Genomic DNA, 23,225 nt, shown 5'->3' with positions numbered 1-23,225 from the left:
ATCACATCTGTGTTTCCTGTGATCTGAGGGAGCGTTGGACTGATGTTGTGGAAGACCTGATTTAAAGAAGATGTAATGCACAGACTTCTTTCTTGCTTGTGTTTCATTTGCACCGACACCTTCTGCTCAGTATCCTCCTAACATCACTGATCTAATCCTCTACAAGCAGACCTTCCTCCTCTGTTCTTCCTTTCTTCTTCTACTCTTCGACCTCTCTTTCATTTTTCAGCTGACAGATGAGCAAAACATCTCCTCCAGCTAATCCTGCCTGGCCTGGCCCCTGCTCTCCTTTTGGCTGGGATTTTTCTGGACATCGATTAAATTGGCCATGCTCACCCAGCCATGTTAGCCTCACCCCCATCCCCCTGGTTCTTTCACATCCCCATGTCCCACCTGGGCTTTAACTCATCCCAGGCTTGTCTCTGTCATAGCTCACCAAGGTTGGTTGCACTGCTGTGTAAAGATTTACCAGTTCATGGTTTTGATAAAGAACTGAAGTTATTTCAGAAGTCATCTCAAAACTCCCTTATTAAAGAAATGAAATAGTGTTGTATGTTTACAGACCATCTGGCCAGAGCCATCTTCATTTTCAGAGCAATAACCTGCATAGCAGTGGGCTTCTCTCTCTGTCTCTGTGGGCTTCTCTCAGCCGTCTCACAAAAATAACTAGACGTGAACTTAAACTCAGAACAGACTGTCATTGCTTTCCATGTGGAGGTTCCAGTACTGTGTCCTTTTCCTCTCTCCTGGGACTCTCTGCATGTGCTCGGCAGTTCAAACACCCATCAGCATGATGGCCCTGTAATAAACTCAGCCCTCATTCATATGTATCTCCAGACTGGACACATGTCCACTGTCATCATGGCTGTCAGTCCCAGTGTATCTACCTCCCTGACCTGCTTTAATTCACCATGGCTGCTGCTTGAGGGCATCTTGTCTCTGTTCTTAAGGCCTGAGTCTCTGTTTTGTCTCAGCCAGTGTCCTTGGCGTGTGCGACGGGGCATTCAGAGAGTAATGCTGATATACAGCATCTGAATTGCAGAGTGCTTCACATCACTGCTGTGGAAGGCTTCTTGTCAGAGTTGCTCCCATGGTCCAGTTGAGGGTTTTAAAGATGTACTTCATCAATATTTTGCCAACCCTAGAATTGGATGTAAAATGGAACCAGCTGCCAAAGCCCAGATCTTGTTATCTGTTAGGGACAGTTAGACACATACATGGCTAAATACCATCATGGACAAGTAAAACTGTCTTTCTGTTATTTGGATAAACTCTTTAAATGGTTTATTCCAAAGTAGTTTGTGCTGAAGACAGGTTTTCACCTCTTTAACTCACAATGCTTGAGGTTGGTCTGTAGCTTTCTCTCTGTTCCTTGTAGTTGCTTCCATAGAGCTTTATTCTCTTCCTGCCTGGTCTCCATTTCCGCCTGTCGCTCTTTATTTCCCATGCCCAGCCTTGCCTCTCTGGGGGGCGCTGTAGGGGAGGGTTGCAGAGCTGAAGAAGACATCATTTCAACTCTGCACCCTTGATCTGATGCCCAATGCTTCCATGTTTCCAGGTGTCACATATGCTGCAAAGGGCTACTTCGACGCTCTGGTGCGGATGGGCGAGATGGCCAGCGAAAGTCAAGGCTCTAAGGATCTTGGTGAGTCCTGGTAGTGGCTGTAGTGCCCCTGGTGGGGTGGAGGGGGGTTGCACAAGCAGTTGGTGAATGGGATGATACTTGTAGAGCAGAAGCACCTGATGACCAGCCTGAAACCGGACACACACACACACACACACACATAGCCACACAGCCTCTCTCCTCAGTGTTTAAAGACTATGTGAATCTTAAACAGAAAATTACTCTGCTTTTTACTGCACTTTGCAACTTATTTGATGCATCATCTCTAATTGGTAAATGATGAAGGATAATGTCAAATGTCAGTGTCAGAATGTCAAACACATTATGATTTGGGAAGATTGAACCCTGCATGCCCGTTTGGTTAATCTCTTGTTTTCCTCACACTCAGAGAAGATAAAGGCTCTTCAGTTGTTTTTTATCTTGCACTGCTGTGAGCAAGTAATGAATTCACATAGCAACGTGAATTTGCTTTCTATTCATAATAAGACGAGTTTATTTATACTGAAAATGAAAAATATTCTCATTTGAATGCTGCTTTCGGCAGGATGTGGGGAACAATTGTACAGCTTGCTCAGGTCTCACAGTGTGTTGTCTGGTTTTGGTTGGGTTAGCTCTGGTTCTTCTCATTATAGACTCATGTTTGGGGTTAATTTGCCCAGGTGAGAGTGTCTAGGTGCACAGGACACAGGTGGGAACTTTAGACTGAAGTAAGTAAGACTGGTTGTACAGTGTGCAAAGTTGGCTCATAGTTGTAGACAGTCACATGTTGAGGAGTATGAGGAGTTGGTGTTAGCCCTGGATCAGTCCTTTACCCTGATGTGACTTGAGATAGAACATGAGGAAAGAGGGAGAAAGGAGGGTAAAACTGGGATATTGGAGGCCAGTGAGGACTTTATAAAACCTTCATTTATTATTCAGGGGGAGACCTTTCTTGGTTCTCCCTTGCACATCATGGAGCGTCATCATTTCATGAATCCTCTCTGCATGTCTTTGAGTAAATGCTCAGTTACGCGAAGCCTGTGTGCCCATTTTGAATTGTGAAAAGCTCATTACTGTCCCTGCATTCACCTTCCAAATCCACAATTCGTTACCACTTTAAGAGCATGAATGTTCAAGGCACATCAGTTTGCCTCCTTCCTGCAACTGTAATGAATGTACCAGCCTATGATTCATCTTAAACTCTGAATTATTAACAACTATCCCAGATTTTCAGTAAATCTTCGTACATCAGGCTCCTTTTTAAGTAAATATCATTTCAAATGCAGCAGATTTTACAACTCCTAAAGTAAAGCTGGTGTGCACTTTCCCTGACATGATATCCCATCATACATCTGTGCATCCCCATTTCCATCAGCTTGTTTGCTTTGCTGTTATGCATCTGTCTGCCTGCTGCCTTCTGTAGTTTGTTGTCTGCATGTATGTTGAAGTTGGCTGTTCTGTGTTCCTTTCTGATTTCTTGTTCTGGCAGCCTAACCATGACTCAGCAGGCCTTTAATGCAGCAGAACCTCCCTCCAGCTCCAGTCAAAGGACAGACTAGGCTGAGCAGAATGGATTGATGCTGTCTGCACATATCAACAGGGCTCATAGCAGCTGTGGCCTGTGCAGACTGAAGACTTATTACTTTGTGGAGCCTTTAGCATATATCATTTCTCGTGTTGAGCATCATAGTTTCAGTCAATCTTCTGAAAAATTGCAAATGACCTTGGAAAATACAAACTTGTGAAGTGGCGTACATGAAAACATTTCCATGATATTCGTAGACGACAGCAGCTCTCTCAGATGAAGAAACTGCTTTTGAGTTAGGGTCATGGGATAGGGCCTGTCCTAAAGTGACTCACGTGCTGACGTCTGAAGCTGGTTTTTGCAGGGACACATTAGGCAGATTCATTAGAAAGTAATCATCCTCCCAGAGCCTTTACTGTGTAATACTGAGAAGTGGTGATGGTTTGTAAAAATCAGGATTCCTGTCTTGTGTTTTAGCGTTGGGGACCTCAGAGGAAACACTGAGTGCTGTTGTTGTGACAGAAAGTGGAAAAATTGTAAAGCCTACTAGCTTACTAATTAGCAGATAACGAGGACTGTGCATTTGGTTGCGCGCGTGTGTGTGTGTGTGTGTGTGACCAGAGACCACTGATAGGGGAATGTGTGCATTTGTCAGGGAGAATCGTTCACCCAGGGCTTTACGTCGTACTTCATAATTGATGAGGATTGAAGGCAGATTTGTAAAATCGGCCTGTTTGTGGTTGTTCATTTAATTGGGTTTTGTTGAGGGGAAAATGTCTGGGTGAGATGGAGCTGAAGTAACAGGGCTGGACTTTAAACTGCTTGAACTCTCTGAGTGAATTCTGGCAGAAAGTCTCTGCTACTGCAAACTGTGCTCGTTAAAACAATGTCATTAATGAGAGAATTAAGATGAACGGCAGCTAAAGGCATTAGCACATGCACAGAGGACATGGAGCTGCACGTGACAGAGCCAACTGAGGGCTGAAGCTGATAGAGAAAGTGAAGATCATCATGTGTGGTGGAGAGAAACTGGACTGCTGATAAATTAACTTCCACATTATTTTCTCCAATTATATCCAGACTACATGGATGTTCTCACTTCTGTTTTCTTTGAAGGAAAGTTAACACATGGGCAGAAGAAACACAAGCAATGAGTCCCAGTGTAATTGATTTAGCAGGAAAGTTTAATATATTATAGATGACTAAAGGAGTTACTGTATGTATAATTAATTCTGAAGCTCGAGGGGCATTTTGTGCAAAATTAATTGTGGCCCATGTAGTAATTTGGACTGAAATAGATTGATGCTCCTCCATGTGACTGAGTTTGGAGCTTGTACCTGCAGCGTAATTGAACATAGTGAAAGTAGCTGTGGAAAAACACTGGGTGTCAGTTTCAGAATGAAACACAGAAAACATGTACACGAACCCGCTGCAGTCTTCTTCAGATTCTGATTGTTATTGGCTTATCTGGGCCTTGTTGTGTTTGAGTATAACCAGGAATGGGTAGAAGGAAAAAGACATGGAAAGCAAATGAGTTTAGGTCCTGATGGAAATATTGAGGATGTGTTTGTTGTTCTTATGCAACATTTGATTAAAAGGCACAACAACCATTTATTGTCCTTATTCTGCTGCTTTACATATTTCAGTTTATTAGCTTTACTACTGTATTAGCTCTGGGTGATTATGAGGCATTATGACCATGACAGGGGACATTAAAGACACTACATTTATGAGCTCCTGTCTGTTGTATGGATAGCTGATGTGTGAATAGAAGCTTTAGAGGCTCCTCACCCATGAAACGATTTTCAGAAATTAAATAAGCAGGTTTCCCAACTAATTCCCTCTGAGCTGCTTCACCATTCAGTTTCAGTTCATCCATTGTTCCTGATGTTTGAACCCCAGTTATCAGTAATCCAGTTACCTGAATGAGGTGAACTGCAGAGGAGGTTATTGCACAGAGATGTTTTGGAAAGGCTTCTTGTTTGCGTGACTACAGTTTGTAATTTTCGCTGGAACACTTTGGCAGTTCAGTGTGTAACTTTAGAAACAGCAGCACAGGCAGTGGAACACTTTAATGGTAGATTTAAGCAGCCTACAAACACGCACAGATACACACATACAGATACACACTGTGCACTCACAAACCCTCACACGACAGCTCAGATTGTGTAACTAACACAAAAACACTACATGTTTTTATCCAATTTTGTAGCCCAGAATAAACCGACTCACATTTTCTCCAGGGGACACTCAGTTTTGGAGTGTTTTTGTTTATAACTTAGCACAGCTGATGCCACACAGGCCTGAGAGCTTGGCACAGGAAGAGGAAATGATGTCTCACTGCGTTTTATTCACTTACTCTAAATTTACATGATGCTGCTGTCAGAGTTTGAACAACTGCTCTGTGGCATGATGCCCTGTGCAGAGAAACGAGATACTCCAGGACTGCAGAGTGAAGTGTCATCCCACTCATCCTCTCCTCTTTCACTACTGCTGTCTCTGTGTCTGCGAACGCCCCCACGTTAATGTGGGAGCTCAGGCAGTCCTGGGAGAACACGCCGACTCTGCACATATTTCTAAAAATAGATGAAACGAACGCCTCGATCGGAGGAGGAGGAGAGATGAAGTAGGATGCTCGATGTGCAGCCCAAAAATGGCCCGTCGGTGATGTCAGTGTGGCTGAAAACTACAACGTCTTTCTTCCGTATACTAAATATGGACATGCTGGTGAGGGGAAAAAAAAAATAAAAAAAATAGGAAGCTCCTGCAGTTCCGGTTCCCCTCTCTGACCATATAAGGGCCACACCATTCAAATGCAAATTTTTGGGAAGAGGTTGTACTCGCTCACTTCTGTGCTCAGGCACACCAACCTGCAGAAAGAGAAGCATCAGCTGTGGCTTTACAAAATCTGTGGATATAACAGATCCCATATCAGCTGCAGCGTGAAACCAGAATAAACCTCCACTGCTGAATGGAGCTTTGTAGTGATGTGAGTCTAGACACCGATGGCAGCGTCTGCTCCTTGTGCATTTCTATTACCAGATCGAGACATGCAGCATATTATACATTGTTCCTTAAGCTCATCTCATTACCCCTGAAGATTAAGAGGTCAGTTTAACCTCTTCTTAACCAGATTTTATGTCCACATACCCAAACTGCAAGGTGACACTGATCTTTCTGGTCTTTCTAGATATTTAATGCTAAGAGCTGAACAAAGTATATCCACATATTTTAGACTTTTTTTTTATTCAAGTTTAATCTTTCTTCCATCCCTCTTCTCCCTCAGATTCTCATCTCTCTCTCGTATATTCTCACTGCCAAGGGCTAAACATGACATCCGTCTCATTAAAACAATTTAAGGTTAATTCAGATGCCCAAATTTAAGGTCCGGGAACCAATTACCCTTTGGTTAATTAATTCTGAGCTGATTTAGGAGAGTGTGTCGCCCTTCAAGGCATATTCCTCCGCTTCATCAGACAGATTGTAAAGAGATAGTAGCTTCCTCCAAACGAAACAAGGCTCAGATATCAAAGAGTCGACTACGCAGCAGCAGGAGAGCATGTAATTCTGGTCAAAAAGACAAAATTTCCTTCCCGTGGTTCAGTATTCATCAGTGGATTTTTACTCTATAATTTTCTCCTCATTTGTCTCTCAAATAATTATACTTCATCTGGGAGTGGTTTGAATTGCCACTCGGGCTGCACAGCTGTATGGCAGCAGCAGCAGCAGCAACATGAACACTCGCCTCTGGAAGCAGAAGTAAAGAAAGCAGACAATAAAAGCTGTAACGACGACTCAGCACCCTGTTTGATTCCTGAGTCATGAAGCAAATTCTTCCTCAATATTTGCTGTAATTGTCTCAGACTTTCTCTCGATTGAAGACCCACACTGCTCATTCTGAGGAAAGACCTCAACGCGACCCTCATTTCAGATGGTGTTCACGCTACGTTGAGGGGAAACTACAGCGAGACACGCTCTCAAAGCCACGTCCCTTTTCCCTCCTGACCTGTCATCTCATAATGGAAATGTTTCCACTCTCCCACCGCATTATCGCAGGGGGATGGTTTGTGCTCATGTCCAACCTTATATTGACTGTGAGTCATCTCTTGAGTTCACCAACGAGCGTTTACCCAAACATATGGACATTGGGGTAGACTCTGGGATCACTGGGCTAACTGGAGGAGCACTGGGGAAAATTAGAGAGGCAGTTTGGCCATCACCAGGGACCCAGGTGCTATAGGACCACCTGGGCCAGTTTGGGCAAAGATTAGGGGTAGTTGGGTAGACAGAAAAAGAAAACCAGACCAGAAGGGTGCTGGGTGCTATAGAGGTGGGAGCATCAATAATACGGATGAGTTGGGCCAATGAAGAGCCCCTGTAATATCACATTATGGTATAATTGATGCTTTTCTGCCTGTCATGTATTTTAACATCCAACTAAGTTCAACTTACTGCCAGTCTCAGGTTGGAGATGGAGCTATCCTTCGTCTGTCTGCGTGTCATCAGACCAGCTCCACTCTACCAACCGAGCCTTCACCTACTGTTTTTTTCTTTTTCTTTACAAAGTCCTTGTCCTTGAGTCGCTCCAGGGATGATGCAGAGAAACTGGAAGAAATGAGAGACACATAATGAAGAGAGAAACAGAAGAAAGAGGAAGGCGAGACTTGGAGCATGGTGTTCCCGGCTCATTAGCAGCCCTCAGTCTGGTCCAATCAAACCTTTCTGCCAAGAGAGCACACGGGCCTGAGCACCAGCACTTTGATCACCTCCACCCCTCATTCCTGTCTACAAGCTGCACCACCTGTCTGCTGCTTTTCTTGTTTCTCTCTCGAGTGTCACATCCATCAGGATGCTTTGCCAACAAAAAGCTGCATGTCTCTATGGGTGCCAGTTAAGATACAAAAAGAGATCAGGGAGGTATTCTGTAGTGTTTGAGTTGGCCAATCAATGTAATGTTGTGTTCGTTTGGCTTCAATAATTACACTATTACCGTATAACATGTCCTTGAGGTATCACAGTGTCCTTGATGTTAGGAATTAGCTAAATGGTGACTTAATGATGCTGATAATGATGCAAAGCACCGACTCTGACCTGAGGTGCTGACAAACATCCAGACTGCACATGCACAGACATACAATGACGTTCCCCTGCTGGTCTTGTTGTTGTGATGATGCAGCAGAACCAGAATGTGAAGCTGTTTTTAGAATATCGTAGTGCTTTTCATCACCTTGTTGGCTTGGAAGTAATAGCCTGATGCTGTCAGTGGATCCTCACACACTTTACTCGTCTGTCATGTCTTTGAATGCAATTCAGGTTTTTCTGGAGAGTATTTTCCATTTGTAAGTGTGTGCAGACTTTATCACAGCCTGGTTCAGCTCTTGTCTGCCTTTTGTGACTCCACAGAAACAAACCACAGCAGAGATAGAGCAGGTGATGGATCACTTAAAAAATCAGTCTAAAAACATTTTCCATTTGCCCATTTGTCATTGTGCGGATCCAACTGACCAAGTATATCGAACAGCTGGGTTCCACATGTTTGTCAAAATGCAAAAAACTATCAGGTTTTACCTCGTACTTTCCTCTCATGCCTCATGCAGCTTGTCTGCTGTCTCACGTAATCAGTCTTTATTGTGCGCCCCATCAGCCACCTGGTAATGACTACGTATAGCTGGTCATTCCTATAATTGTGTGTAGCCTGATTGGTTTTTTTAAAAAAGGATTAATTTTCGTTTGAGCGCTCTTTAGAAGAAAAGATATCAAACAGAGGTTACATTCCTGCAGATGTTTGATAAATTGGGTTTATAAATGCAACAAAAACGGTCCCTGTCAAATCCAGCAGATGCTTAAAGTGTAAATACAGAGATGTGATCATATCTGCCTCTGTGGAAATGTTCTCTGCAGTGTCTATATGCAGGCAGATGCAACCGGTGTTTAGTGACATTAGAAGCCCAGAAATGCACAACAACAGTTTCTGTCATGCATCTTTGTGGAAGGCAGGTCTCTAATGCACTGCAGCCTTTTGGGGATTAAAGCTACTTGTGTTTGCTTCAGGCTCCTGTAATAGTCCCTGCAGAGATGCACACTACATAAAGGACCTTCCTCCGTATGGCCATAAACTGGATCTCTCCTTCTTTCTTGCCCTTTGCTGACCCCAGGGGGCAAACAGAGAATAGTCAGGGTATTAAACCCAGATATGAATGTTGCCCTTGGATCAACCATATTGAATAAATAGGCTTTAGTCTTTATTCTCTCTTCCTCTAGTCAGCATTGCTCAGCACACAAAGGTTGTATACTCTTACACTGAAATATACTGTTTTGATAAGTGAGCGGTTGAAATCATATGGGGTGTTTAATGAACCGCTGGGGTTCAGGCTGTTTTTAGAATGAACTTTACCCCAGTTTGGCTTCTAATCCATAATTCTTAAACTGCTTGTTTACTGTCACCTCACATGCACAGTAAACCCCTGAGTCTCAGACTTAACAATGGATCTTGTGAGAATTAGACAAACAACATTGGCTTAAATGGGGTTCAGTATTTTCCTACTTTGCCTGATGAAATGGCCACATGCTCAGTTAAAATCCTGTTTTTTTTTCAGACGGTACTGTGAAATAGCAGGAACTCTGAGTACAGACTCTTGAAAGCTGAGGCCTGAATGTTTTACTCTCCATTTATAAGAACATTTCAAATCCAGAAGCAGCATTTGTGCTTTTTTTAACTGCTGTGCACACTGGATGCAGACAACAATGTGCTCTTGTCACCCCTAAGCCTCAGGTGTTGGGATCTGCTCTGATTAGCAGTAAGCAGCTTATTTCTAGCAGGTGGAAGTCCAATATTTCACAATTCACAGTGGAGAGGCTTTTGGATAGTTTGGGTGCAGTGAAACAATAGTGTTGGGGAATCTGGGATCTTCCAGGTGATGAAAACCTGCAGGACAAAGTCATTTGCTCAGGATGTACTGATACAGACCTGCAGTGCGAGACCTGCTGACATTTTACAGCAGCTCTTCCTGTAGTGGTTAGAATTTAAAGTGTGTTTGTGTCCACGTGAAGTGAAGTGATATAGGTTTGGTTTCAGAAGTAGGCAAATAAAAAGCATATTATTCTGTTCTCATGTATATTTTACTCTTGTTTCAACGTGGCAACACAATAATCTGACAAAAATGATAAAACCTAATTTCAATTTAATTAATGCATCAACTACTTGTAGTTAATTACATTTAGTTTCATTAATTCATCAGAGTTTTGTATGAAATTTGCATCTTTAATTAAAAAAAGATCATCATGTCCTTTTGTGCTTTATGTTTTATTCTTTTTCTTTAGCTGCTATTATCCATAAAGTTACAATTAGAGCTTCAGACACAGTGACACACAGAAGTGGCTGTTTTTGTAGCTCAAAGATCAGACCCTCCTGCGTCTGGAGTGTCTAAGCTCCACCAATCACAGTTTAAAATGAAGAAATAAACCTAAAGGGCAGATCTTTGAAACAGCCCCACCACCATGATCTCAGTAAAACCATATGAAATCCATCGCCTGAACGTGTTTTGGAGAAATGCAGTTTTCTGCTCCCCCTCCGGCTGAGAAAAACATCTGTGTGAGAGGCAGAGCTGCCTCGGTCACCACAGCCTGTCGATGGCCCGTGGCTGTTTATTAATGGATGGGATGGAGTGCGTGTTGGGCGCCCTCCAAGAATTTAAGGAGAGTTTGAAAGTACAAGGCGGTGCATTTATCTGCTCTGCTGCTCCTCATGCCCTGTCCTGCGGTAGTCGAGCACTGCTACGGTGTTATAGCTGTCAATGCGTTTTCATAAGCAGATGGGTTGGTGGTGTCGTGTTGGTCTCTGGTCAAGACCGTCTTGTGTTTCTGTCCTTGTGCAAACCCCTTCCCAGTTTACCTCCACAATTATCTGTGTTTCCGGGGAAAGTGTAAGGGCGGTCAGGATGATCTCACTCACCACATAAAGGAGGTGTTTAAGTTTGTACCCGAAGCAAAGACACCCACCTACCGCTCTGACCTTTTCTAAATCCCTTCTGCTCCAGCTGAGTCTCTTCTGGATGACCGCAGCACTTCCATTAAAGCCATTAATCCTGTTGAGACAGCCCACTCTCACACTGTCCGGTGTCCACCATCACCCACCCACAGCCTCGCTCAGCGCTCCTTCACGTCACAGCTGCAGGAACCTGATGAATGCTGTTCATGTATATTATTGTTTAGGAGGAATTGGCTTTCAGTGCTTCGTGGTGGTGTTTTTGTTTGTTAGAACTGTAGGCATTAACCTACCACAGATTTACTGTAGATGCATTGCTATATATGTTGGTAAATCTGCAGTAAGACATTATGGTACATGTACAATATGTTTTTATTAACCATTATTTTATATCTTTATTTATTTATTATTTACAGACTAGTCAGCTGCAGCTCTCTAACGTTTATGGCTCAACCATTCTTTGACACAGATATTTTATAGTGTAGAAATAAACAGTGCTCTGGTGTCACAGCGACACTGGTGTTTCGTTCAGGCTCTGCTCAGCACATATCTCTGTCACCAAACATGTTTGTTAAAGCAAACACAAGCGCAGAACGTTATTTGATGTGGGTATTATATTAATGGACCTCAGCATGAAAAGCCTGGTGTCTCTTTGGGCTCCTGTAGGTTCAGTTAGCCCAGTTTAAGGTCTGATGAACTGCCCGTCTAAGTGTCTTTTTGTGTGGAAAACTGTCATGTGTCTCATTTTTCTTGGGGTAGTTTGATCTGTCACTGTCTCTCCAGGTCTCTCTCCTTCTGTTCTTTGCTCAAACTAGATCTTTTTGTTCCTTTTTTTACAATGCATTGCATATTCAGAAGAGGCAGCATGTAGGTATCTTAAAACAACACGCACCTCCCTGGTTGCATGATTCATCTTTTACTTTCTACTTATCTTTTGTGCTTTTCTTTGGATTTTTTTTTTTTTAGCTTTTGACTGATGTATGGGTTCTGCTTTATTGTGTTTTCTCCTGTTCTGTTGTAGTTCCACACATGTTTCAATGCAATGATAAAGCACCTGATTTATAAAGATTTTATTCATCATGCTGTCCCTGTGTGTTTATTAGCAGCAGTGTTGTAAGCTCTTGGTAACATGGAACCCGTCATGCAGTAGTTTTGATTTCAGTATTTACAATATTTAGTGGATTTCTTGAATAACTCTTTGGTTTTTCATTCATTCTGTCTGCGCTGCATATTTCTGTGGTGTTCTTTTGATTTGTCACCGTTTTGAGTTTCGTTGGCTTCGTCAGTGTCATGACAGATGTTTCATCTTGTCCACTGCCTCCTCTTCCTCCTCCTCCCTCGGTCACACACACCTGTCTGTCGTCTGTTCTGTGTGGCTGCATGGTCTTTTTTGCACGATGTATGTAGCACTTGCAGACAGTGGAAAGTTTAATATCACTCTTTTCTCTCTCCCTCTTTTTGTTTATTGTCTTTCTTTTCTGTGTCCTGTCTCTGCAGGGGAGGTGCTCTTTCAGATGGCCGAAGTACACAGACAGATCCAGATCCAGCTTGAAGAGATGGTGAGCATGTGGTGGTGGAGCTGTTGCTAAAATCAGCAAAAACAGATTGTAGCTCCATTTCTTCTGAGTCCTCACATCACAATATATTTTATTATTTAATACTCAGCAGGATATTCTCTTTGTGTTTGAGTAGCTTCTAGTTTATTTTCAGTTTCTGAAGGCAGCAGCTTCACTAAATAATAGTGTGTTTACTGATCTTCTGATATGTAAATTACAGCCTTTATAGACTTTCATTCAGCAATCAACAATCTTTATTTGAGTCTCAGTAAATTGGCCAATTGTGGCAACATTAGCATGAAGGTAAAGGGCAGGCGAGTTCTAATTGTTTGCAAAGTATGTTTTAAAATTGAAATGGTTTTAAATGATACCTCCTTTTTTCCATTTTGAATAATGAGTGTCAGCAATTCAAGGCAATGATGAAGCACAATTTACAGATGCTTCTCTCTGAGAACTGAGATGTCTTTTGTATACCACAGTCCAGATCTTGCTCTTCACTCCAAAGAGTTGTCTGTATTTCTAAGCAGTGAACTCTGTGTTCCCTTCAGTCTGAATTTCAAGAAGTTCCAGCAGTTTAGGTCACCAAGTGCAGCTGGGAAGAGCTTTGTGTTTTTTCAAATCATTTAAAATACTTTATCTGTGTTAATATGTACTTTATAAATAAACTTTGTTTCCTTGGTGATATTTCACCACTGGTTCAGTGCTGCCCTCTCCACCTACACACACACACACTGAGGCACACAATGTGTGCTATGCACAAAGACAGCAAATTGACTTTGGCATGAACTTCACATGCCAGACATCACCCACGTCCTATTAAGTCCCACCACAACCTCACATTCCTGTTTGAAAACATTCCCCCATGGTGAAGGAATCCAAACCACTGCAGCAGGTTACATGTACAACTCAAGGTCTAGTTTAGTTTGGGGTTGTTGCTTTGTCTCTGAGCTGTTTCTGTTTTCGTGTGTTTTTTGCAGTTGAAGTCTTTCCACAATGAGCTGCTCACAGAGCTGGAGAAGAAGGTCGAGCTGGATGCACGTTACCTGAATGTGAGATTTATTCACTGATGTGCAGTTTTATGGAGACAAATTCTCTCCCTCAGTCACAGCGAGAATCCAGCTCATTCTCATTTAAATCTACTGAGCTTTTTAACCTTTTTTTAACTTGGTGTTTTAGTTTAATGACACATTTATTGTGTGGTTCAGTTTCACCACTTTCATCAAGCTCTAAAAAAGCCTCTTTAAACTTTCTAACCAGCATTACGCAGCAGGCAGACCAAAATACAGCTAATGGAAGAGTGGACCGACAGTCATTTGCCAACATATTATGTGATAAGCTCTTAATAGTCAGTATAAGGGCAGGGTGTCTGTTTGTTGTGGAGTTTTTCTGCCCCCTTGTGGCAAAACAACAAAACAAAAAAATGAATGCAGCTTTAAAGAAAAAGAAACTGTAGTTTTAACAGCTTCAAATCTCTCAAATACTGCAACTTTATTTCTGCCTCAGAGACAAATAAATATCTTATATAAAAACTAAAGATGCTGGCATGCCAATGGGGTGGAATTTTAATAATCTGAAAAATGTTTTCTGTCTGCTTCTGTTATCATTACCCAGCAGCTATTTTTCCATAACCAACTTACTGAACCAAACTGATTTCAATTGAGTTTTTTAAGGCCTGCCTCATTTTTCACATTATTTCAGTAAAGAAGTAAAAAAAACAAGTTATGAGTTGACTTTAGGGTAACAAACCTAATAACTAGAGACAGACATGACATTGTGCTCAGATTCATTGTGTAACAGGATACTTGATCTAATGTGCTTTTTCCCCTGCTCCACATTAGTCAGGCCTCTAAAGGTCTGGGGAATAGAGTATGAACCATGTTGTTGTAAAATCTTCGGTCTGAGGCAAAAAGCACACTCCCTTCTTAATTTCTGATCGGCTTTCATCCAAACCACTGCAGCAAGTTACATAAATTACTTCCCACTCAGCCCTGTGAATGACTCACTGTCAAATTAAGGGTTTTGCAAAAACATTTTAATATTCTTCATTATTGTAGACAGGGAATGGACCATCATGTTTGCAGTGCAACGGACTTTTGATGATTACAGCCAGAAATGATTATGCATTCAAATGTAAATGAGCTATAGTGGGATGGTTTGGCTTTCTGTTATTGATTGTTTAATGGATGCCAGTCATAACCGAGTCCTTCAACCAGCTCCAGTTAAAGATTAAACAGCTGGTCGCCCCATTACCAGGAGTACACACAACGTAGAATAATGTTCGACTTTTACAATGAAAGCAATTCAGGAACAAAGAGAACACAAATATCAGTAAGATAAAAGTCAATATGATCTACTCAGTCTTTGTGATTCCAAATAGTCCAGTTCTCTCCGGTCATTTAAGTTTCCATCCAGTCCAACAACTAATCCAGACCTTTGGTTTTTTGTGGTTGTCACATACACACTCATGTAGCAGACACTGTATGTAGTGTTGTCCACAGTACAAATAAGAACATAGTCACTGTTCATAACAAATGAAACTCTTTGAAGAACCAACCTGTCTGGGGAGCAGCTGCCTCTCCTGCATTGTCAGCTGGGATACGTTCCAGACCCCTTACATCATACTGGTATAGCTGGTCCAGAACTTTGTGAGGCAGGCTATCAAATTTCAGGATTTGATTTTGGAGAACTCTACCAATCTTGGGTGGTGTGGGCACTGCACAGATTTTAGGATTATACTAAATATCAGTCTGTAAGGGAACTACTTCAAAAACATTTCGGTGAAAAAAAGAAATAGGTGAAAGGAAGAGGAGAAATAATGAGTGCATCATAATCCTACAGCACCATCAGAGGCCAGAGACCATAAAGACAGAGGCCAGCCACTTGTCAGGACGGTTTGAAATGTATGTCATCTGTGGATCGTGACGTATGCGAGCGCTGCCGTGCCCCTGCTGACTTTGTACTGCCCCCCTCAGGCTGCGCTGAAGAAGTACCAGATGGAGCACAAGAGCAAAGGGGAGAGTTTGGAGAAGTGCCAGGCAGAGCTGAAGAAACTGCGTAGAAAGAGCCAGGGCAGCAAACACCCCTCCAAGTATGGAGACAAGGAGATGCAGGTCAGTCTGGTTGTGTGACTGTAGTGTGTTTGTGAAAGTAAATATGTTCAATCTGCAAGTGTCAGAAGGAAAGGAAACATGGAAAGGAAACATCTTGCCTGGGTAAAGGATCCTTCTGGGCAGCTGGACAACCTCTGTCTAAAAGTCCAAACACAAACTAAACATGACAACATGGCCACTGTGAAGACAGTACGTTTCATTTGGCTTCAGCCCAGCGTGTGGTGCAGACAACCTGCCCTGAGAAACATTATTTATGTTTCACTTCACCTTAGTTTCAGTCAGAGTTGGAGTCATCGACACAGACTCCCTGAGCCCATGTGGACTCCTCTCTATGTGCCACATGCTGTAAAACTCACAGAGCTGACTTTGTGATGCCTGATGGGAAAATTAGATATTATGACAAAGAAACAACTAAAACCTGTTTTGATGGAAACAGAGATAAATATTCTGCAGTGAAAGAGCTCAGTGAAAACACATCGTGAGAAAATATTAGTGTGTATTAACACTTAACCATTTGATCTGAGTTTCAGCTCAGCCACAGCTCCCCTGTACTCCTGCGCTCTGTGTTGTGTAATGTTGCTTTGGGATGTGTGGGGCAGGTGAATTTCTCTCCTGGTCAGAAAACTGCTTGAGTGGAGGCGTGAGGAGACAGCGCGAGTCTGTGCCCCTGTCTGTAGGTGTTGGTGGTGACACATGGTGGGTGGGGCCTCTTACACAACCTGCGCAGGACATGTGTCTGTGATCTGTGTCTGTCCAATCAGCTGCTCCTCACAGTGAGAGGCTGAGAGCAGCCAAGAGACAAACAAAGGGTGACGAAGAGTTTGGTGGTTATTATAGTTTATGTTGTTATGGGTTGAGTGTATATTGATCCTCGGATGATTTGTGTTCCTTTAATATGATTTTGTCACAGCTCAGGACTGACAAAGCAAAAAATCAGTTTTGGTCAGAGTCTAAGATGCAGCAGGCTGAAGTCTGAAATGATCAGTTTGTGATATTTCTGCCTTCTCATGACTTTAAGGCAGCAAATTGGAAAATGAACCTCACGGTGGAGAGAGGGGGCTGTGTCTGCACGGTGCTGCAGACAGCTAGAAACCTACTGACTTCACAGCTCCACTGTGGTTTTGTACAGTATATCCATCCATCCATCTTCTTCCAGCCAGGTCGCGGGGGCAGTAGCCTAAGCAGCGGGACACTGAGGCATACCCAGGCCAGCCGAGAGACATAGTCTTTCCAGAGTGTCCTGGGTTATGGGGTCCAGGGCCCTTTGCTAAGGGCCATCCGGTCTCTGTACAAATGGAGCTTGGTTTGCATTGCCGGCAGTAAGTCAGACCTGTTCCCAGTGCATGTTGGACCCCGGCAGGGCTGCTCTCTGTCACCGGTTCTGTTCATTATTTTTATGGACAGAATTTCTAGGTGCAGCCAGGGGCCGGAGGGAGTCCAGTTCAGGGACCACAGGATTTCATGACTGCTTTTTGCAGATGATGTTGTCCTGTACAGTAAAGTCTGTTTAAAAACAACATAATCCACTAAACCAAAGTGAATTATTTTATCACTGCAGCTGTTGTCGGTCAAAGGGATGATGGCTGTCTCTGGTTAAAAACCACTTCGGTTGGGAATCAATTCGAAGATGAAGCAGACGTAGCTAAACCGATTCATCATGGCAGTGCAGAGAAAACATGGAGTCAGAGGTTAGGGGCTAATTGTGCTGAGGCCCACAGGGCTCTGCAGGAGCAGCATGGGTGGTAATTATTGTGTAATTGTTAGTGTTGCTGCGATGGATGGCTGCTGGAGCGTGAAAAGGGCGCCAGGGCTGGTCGTTACAAAAATCAATACAGAGAGCTGCTGTATGAGGAACCCTCAGCTCCAAGTCCTGCAGTTCCTCTGAGCTTTAACGGTCTGTCAGCTGTGAAGAATCTGGTTTCTGCTGCGAGTCCAGGACTTTCCCCTGCACCTGAACTATATGTCTACAATCTTGGTCATTTGGATTTCAGATGTATGTGTGTACATGTGTGTCTTTATTTCTTATTTTCTCAAGGTCTTTTCGCTAATTAGCAGCATTTCTCAGTCTTGTTTACAACTTACAGTGAAATCTGGTAGAAAGTTCAGCCACAGGTCAAGAAGCACCACATTCATATTTTAGTTATTCAGAGTGGTTTTTTTAAACATATGAAAGAGCAACTTTTTCACTTTTTTCTCACTAACTCTATTAATGACCTAATTTTGATGCAGGGAGTGACTTGCATTAAAGCCATGTACAGAATCAGAGGTGGTTCCTCAGGTAATGGTGGCATGTTTCAATCCAGGTGAGAACTGGTGCAGTCTGTGTGCTGTGTTCAGTCAGGCATTGGGCCAAAGTGTCATAATATTAAATGACTCTGTACTTTGGGTGAAATGTAGAGGATTGTGCAGCTCTGATAAAGGTGTGTAGTCTGAGTACTGTCTAGTCTGCACCTGTGTGTGTGTGTGTGTGTGTGTGTGTGTGTGTGTGTGTGTGTGTGCGCGTGCGAACTTATGGCGCCCAGTATGCATGTGCAAATTTTCAAAGTTTGCCCTTGTGTGTTTGTGTTGGATCACTTGCTTTGACATAATGAGGCTGTGTAGTCCACAAAATACCGTCTTCTCCTCATCCCTGCTCTGTCCAACTTTTAATTAAGTGAAGCTGCAGCTCACTACGGCCTTTTGGAGCAGCAAGAAAATAACACTATAGATTAAAGCAATCGCTGTTCACCCCTCGTGCTCATGATTGATGTTAATATTAAAACTATAGGCAATGGAAAGTCACCCATGTACAACAGAGGCCCACAGGGGTCGTAAAGCACTGAGCTGCTGTCTGATAAATCACCTGGTGCGTCTGTTCCTGAAGCCTGATTGGTCTAACAGGATCGTTGGATGAGTAGCTGATGGTAATGTTAAAGAAACTGCTTGTCCTCCTGCACTGCCCTATGTCAGATATACATTATATATTGTCACAAATGTAAAAATCCAGCTACTTTTCTCTCTTTAGTAAACCAAAACAAACAAAATATTGAATCATATTAAGATCAGAATGATTATCCTGAGCTGTGAAGACTTCCTGTATGACTTAGAGAGAGACACAGGTTTGACAGCTGTTGTGCCTCTGTATAGTTTTTTTGTTTTCTTGTCAGATCTCAGATTAGTTGGCAGGAGGAAATTCAGCAGAGACACACAGATAAACTCCAGGGTAAACCACACATCTGCAAACTGCACTCATAAGCACGCAGCCTGAATGCTCTGGCAGCGTTTCCTCCCCCGTCACGTTGCCTGTCGACAGCTCCCTCATGGTCGCCCTGACCTCAGCACGCAGGGCTGGGTCTGATAAACAAGGTCACAACAAGTGTGTTTACGTAGGCCACCTGAAAGCTTCTCCACCTCCACTGTCTGTGTGATTCATGAGTGGCCTTCATCTTCCTCTCCTGCTGCCACTTTGTCTTGTCACCCTTTCATATTTCTCTGTGGGTGATCAGTGCATGATAAGCCACTGTGCGCCCACACCAAGGACCTTGTTCCGTTCCTAGAAAGCACCACTTTCCTGCTAAATGACCATATTCAGGCTGATTCCTTTTAGCTTCACTTCCAGTTGTCCTTTTATTTTCATGTTCCTGTCTGGAATGAAAAGGGTCAAAACATTTGAGGATGAAAGACAAGAGCTTTAAAAGATTTAAGATGTGAATATGGCTCCTCCATGTGGCACAGCAGTTCATCCGCAGGAACAAAGAGACGGATCAACTGAAAACAAAAGGTTTAGTCACATTTCTCCAGAAACATGTGAAGGATTTCTAAGTTAGCTGGTTAAATACAGGTGTAAAGGACAGTATTGATGAGTTATGGCTCCTCAGTTAATGACACATCACAGTTTTCATTTCTTTAACAGTTTAAATACCCTGCATCTTGTTTTCATTTCCCCAGACTGAACCACTTTAACACGCTACATTAATGCATTCAGTCATTATTTGGAAATCAGCACAAGTCACGACTCTGCTCCACCTTGTGCTCAGTGCGAATGAGGCTCTATCATTTTGTTTCACCTCTTCTCCCTGTAATCAGCCTGCACAGAAGGGCCAGCGGATCAGACTAATTGCTGGGTGCCTGCGATATTGTCTGGTCTTCCCTGTCAATCTGAGGCTATTAAGCTCATTAAAGAGATGCGACTTACATTTACAGAGACAGTCCATCACATCTCACTCTGCCTGAAGAGGCTGTGCATGCAGTAACGTGATAGACGAACTCAAAGGATGTAACACAGACACAAAAATACATTCTTCAGTTTTCCATGCACCAACATGAAACTGCTTTTTATCTTTGTTTTTATCTTATTGTACATGGATTTTCTGGAACATCTTGTGGAAAAAGAAGTGAGTATATAAATGAACAGAAATCAATGATTATCAGGCACTAAGCTCCAGAAACACAACAATATTTTATTATTATTGGATATTATTGTCAGCCCAAAGTGAGTTTAGTTGGATTCAAACACAGACAGAGTATTTTATTATCTTTTTATTAAAATCTAAACAGATGAGTTATATGGTTTCACTGATTAACTCCTGATGTTCCTCCTCTTTTATCTGGATAAAAACACACACTAGGCATCTCTAATGATTAGAGTGTATTTTGATACAGAAATGAGTGTTTTCCTGAAAGAAGTGGAACCAGTAGATTATTACAGCCCAATGAATAATCTCATTAATGCCACGACACATTGAGCATCAAACCCCGACTGTGTTAATGTTCTCTACAGGTTAGATTACATAAGATCACAATTAAAAACAGGGGTATTTTTATATCTACAGCTATATGTGATTTTATTAAAGTGTCTTAGACTGTGCCGCATCGTGTTCACATTATAACCAGCACCCTGTTGGTAAACTAGTCATTTATGCTAAATCTTTTTCTTTATCCAGTCATGTGTGGTCTATGTTCAATGATCCATTATTTCAGTTTTTATTTGGAACAGTTGTTGTGTTTGTGACATAAATGGCAGATTTTTAATGCAGCATCTATATTTTATGTTGAACAGTAAATATGTTTGTAGAGGCAGAAATATTTTAATAATGGATACATGGGCCTAATTACCTAATTAGCACGTCTGGTGCTGCTTAATGTGTGAGGGTGATTATAGCACCATTAGGTAACTTAAGGCCTTCATTTGAAGCCATGTCTGCCTTGTTTTTCACATCTAGCCTTAAGCCTCCAGCAGGACTGGTGTTAGTTCGACCAGCTAGTCCCGTATGACGGTGCGTAGGCTGCTGACTTTCTCTGCAAACAACACAGCCGCCATCATTAACACCTCGTGCTGCAGCTCAGCGCTGTCTGGCACTTGGAGAAAAGGCAGTTTCACATTAGTTGAATCTTCAGTTACGTAAGTGAACCTGAGGCTAAAGTTAAAGCTGGGTTCATTTCTTTCTGCCTTTGTGTGATGAAGCTGATGCTTGACGTGGATGAGTGGCTCCACTTGTTGATGGAGAGGGGACATCCTGTACCTGCGCTGTGAGAGGACTGAGTCACTGAGGACGTGGAGGGTGAATGGCTTTGAAAGCCACATACAGCTGAAGAGTGAACTTTAGTTCAGCTAATCTCAGGAAATACACAGCCCCGTTCGCTATTATCAACATTAGCAGACATATATGATCAGACAGGCTGAGTGGTTTGACTTCTTCTTCTTTAATTCACAGGTTTCTGGTCTGATGTGCTGTGACATTTTCCAAATGCACTGTCATTTTGATTTTTAAGACATGAAAGCACGATTTCTCTGCCGTTACGTCACGGTGAAGCATCTACGGCACAGTCCCTTCACATTTTCTGCTGATGTTGAAGCTTTGATTCACCCAAGTTCCTCAATGCAGTTTTGTTTGTTGTGCTCAGAGGTCGCAGGATTATCTGGAATAATCACAGTTTCTAGGGGGAGATGTTACTGTTGAATGTTTTAAATGTCAGTCACAAGCTAAACTTGATCCTCCTCTGCTGAGAGGACAGTGCTCTGACGTCTTCTTGACTCATTAATGATCAGGGTAGATGTTTAACCTGAAGAACACTCTGTTGTGGTTTTTCATGCCGTGCTGTTTCTCCTTTCCCCAGTATGTGGAGGCCATCAGTAACAAGCAGAGCGAGCTGGACAACTACATCGCTGAGGGCTACAAGAACGCTCTGTCCGAGGAGAGGAGGAGGTACTGCTTCCTGGTGGACCGCCAGTGTGCCGTGGCCAAGAACAGCACTGCGTACCACGGCAAGGTGAGACCACAGACCTTTCAATGCTCATCTGCTAGAATCTAGTGCTCATAGTTCGATATAGATATACAGAATATTGTTACCATATTTAGTTCAGCTTGAATCTGGTTAGTTACACATCTTCACCTGCAAATCATGAAACTATTGCTTCATAGGTGAGATCCTTAAAAATCATCTTGAGTTTTATTTAAACTCTGAGAATTATGGAGCGATAACATACAGTATCTATTAAAGATGATAAAATCTGCCAAAACCTCATTGGCCCCTGGGAAGAAAAAGAACCAGACATATAACCCACAGAGCAGGATCTTCTGCTGATAGAGAGCCTGTACAGATTGTGCATCAGTACATTTACAAATGTAGGTCATTTATTGTCACACGTTCCTTCATTACATGAGCAGACGTGTCGAGTGTGACCTTCTGCGTTTGTTCATCCGTTTCATTCACAAAATGACCCCGAGCACTGAGCCGTGGTGTCGGTGCAGCCGGTCTGGAGTTTGGTTTCATCCATCAAATTGAAAAGAAAAGCCGTCACTCCCACCGCTCACTCGCTCACACCAGGGGAATGTGAAGTGAGAGAGGATGGAGGGTGAGTGGGTGAGGAGGAGGGTGAAGGGGGGAGGCGGTGGGAGAGAGAGTGACCTACTTCGGTAAGAACACTTGGTTCAGACTCAGTGTGGGGGTGTGAACGTGTCTGAATGAGTGATTGATAGACAGAGGGAGGAAGCAAAGAACACAAAGTGCGGATGTGATGATACACCAACAGCAGAAAAGACCAGATTCAACTCAGTTATGATTCTTATAAAGAGCTTTGTCAGTCGATGAGCTGGTCAATTGAACAGAATCGGAAACAAAATAAATAAATTTCAATAAATAGTTTCAAATAAACTATCAAATATTCTCTGGTCCCAGTTCGTCAGTTCGTGTTTGATGTTTTTGTCACATATGAGAATAAGCTGAACGTGTTCAAGGTTTAGGTTGTTTGTCGAATGAATCAGAATGCATCTCCATGCTGTTCACATTTACTAGGTCAAACAATTAACAGGATGATTAAGAATGAAGATCAGTGGTTGCAGCACCAGTCTTGAATAAAAGGAGATGGCAACACAACACGAAGCCAAAACATGTGTCAGTAAATATTTACTGGGCTGGTATTTGGTTAAATACCCAAATGTACCCAAATCTGGTGATCTTGGAAATA

General features: G+C 42.6%; 1 protein-coding gene across 6 annotated transcripts in view; it reads left to right on the top strand.

The window, feature by feature from the left end:
- baiap2b (BAR/IMD domain containing adaptor protein 2b) overlaps nucleotides 1-23,225 on the top strand; it is a 48,582-nt gene that overhangs the window by 14,484 nt on the left and 10,873 nt on the right. For 5 of the 6 annotated variants that reach the window (XM_026316428.1, XM_026316430.1, XM_026316434.1 and 2 more), the window contains exons 3-7: nucleotides 1,559-1,645; nucleotides 12,610-12,671; nucleotides 13,646-13,717; nucleotides 15,641-15,778; nucleotides 21,875-22,027. In XM_026316428.1, the coding sequence (XP_026172213.1) occupies nucleotides 1,559-1,645; nucleotides 12,610-12,671; nucleotides 13,646-13,717; nucleotides 15,641-15,778; nucleotides 21,875-22,027 (512 nt within the window). The remainder of the gene's footprint in view (nucleotides 1-1,558; nucleotides 1,646-12,609; nucleotides 12,672-13,645; nucleotides 13,718-15,640; nucleotides 15,779-21,874; nucleotides 22,028-23,225) is intronic. The other variant, XM_026316431.1, reaches the window with a different exon arrangement.

The sequence above is a fragment of the Mastacembelus armatus genome, chromosome 19 (genome assembly GCF_900324485.2).
Source record: "Mastacembelus armatus chromosome 19, fMasArm1.2, whole genome shotgun sequence".
NCBI lineage: Eukaryota > Metazoa > Chordata > Actinopteri > Synbranchiformes > Mastacembelidae > Mastacembelus > Mastacembelus armatus.
This window is presented reverse-complemented; position numbering and strand designations above follow the sequence as displayed.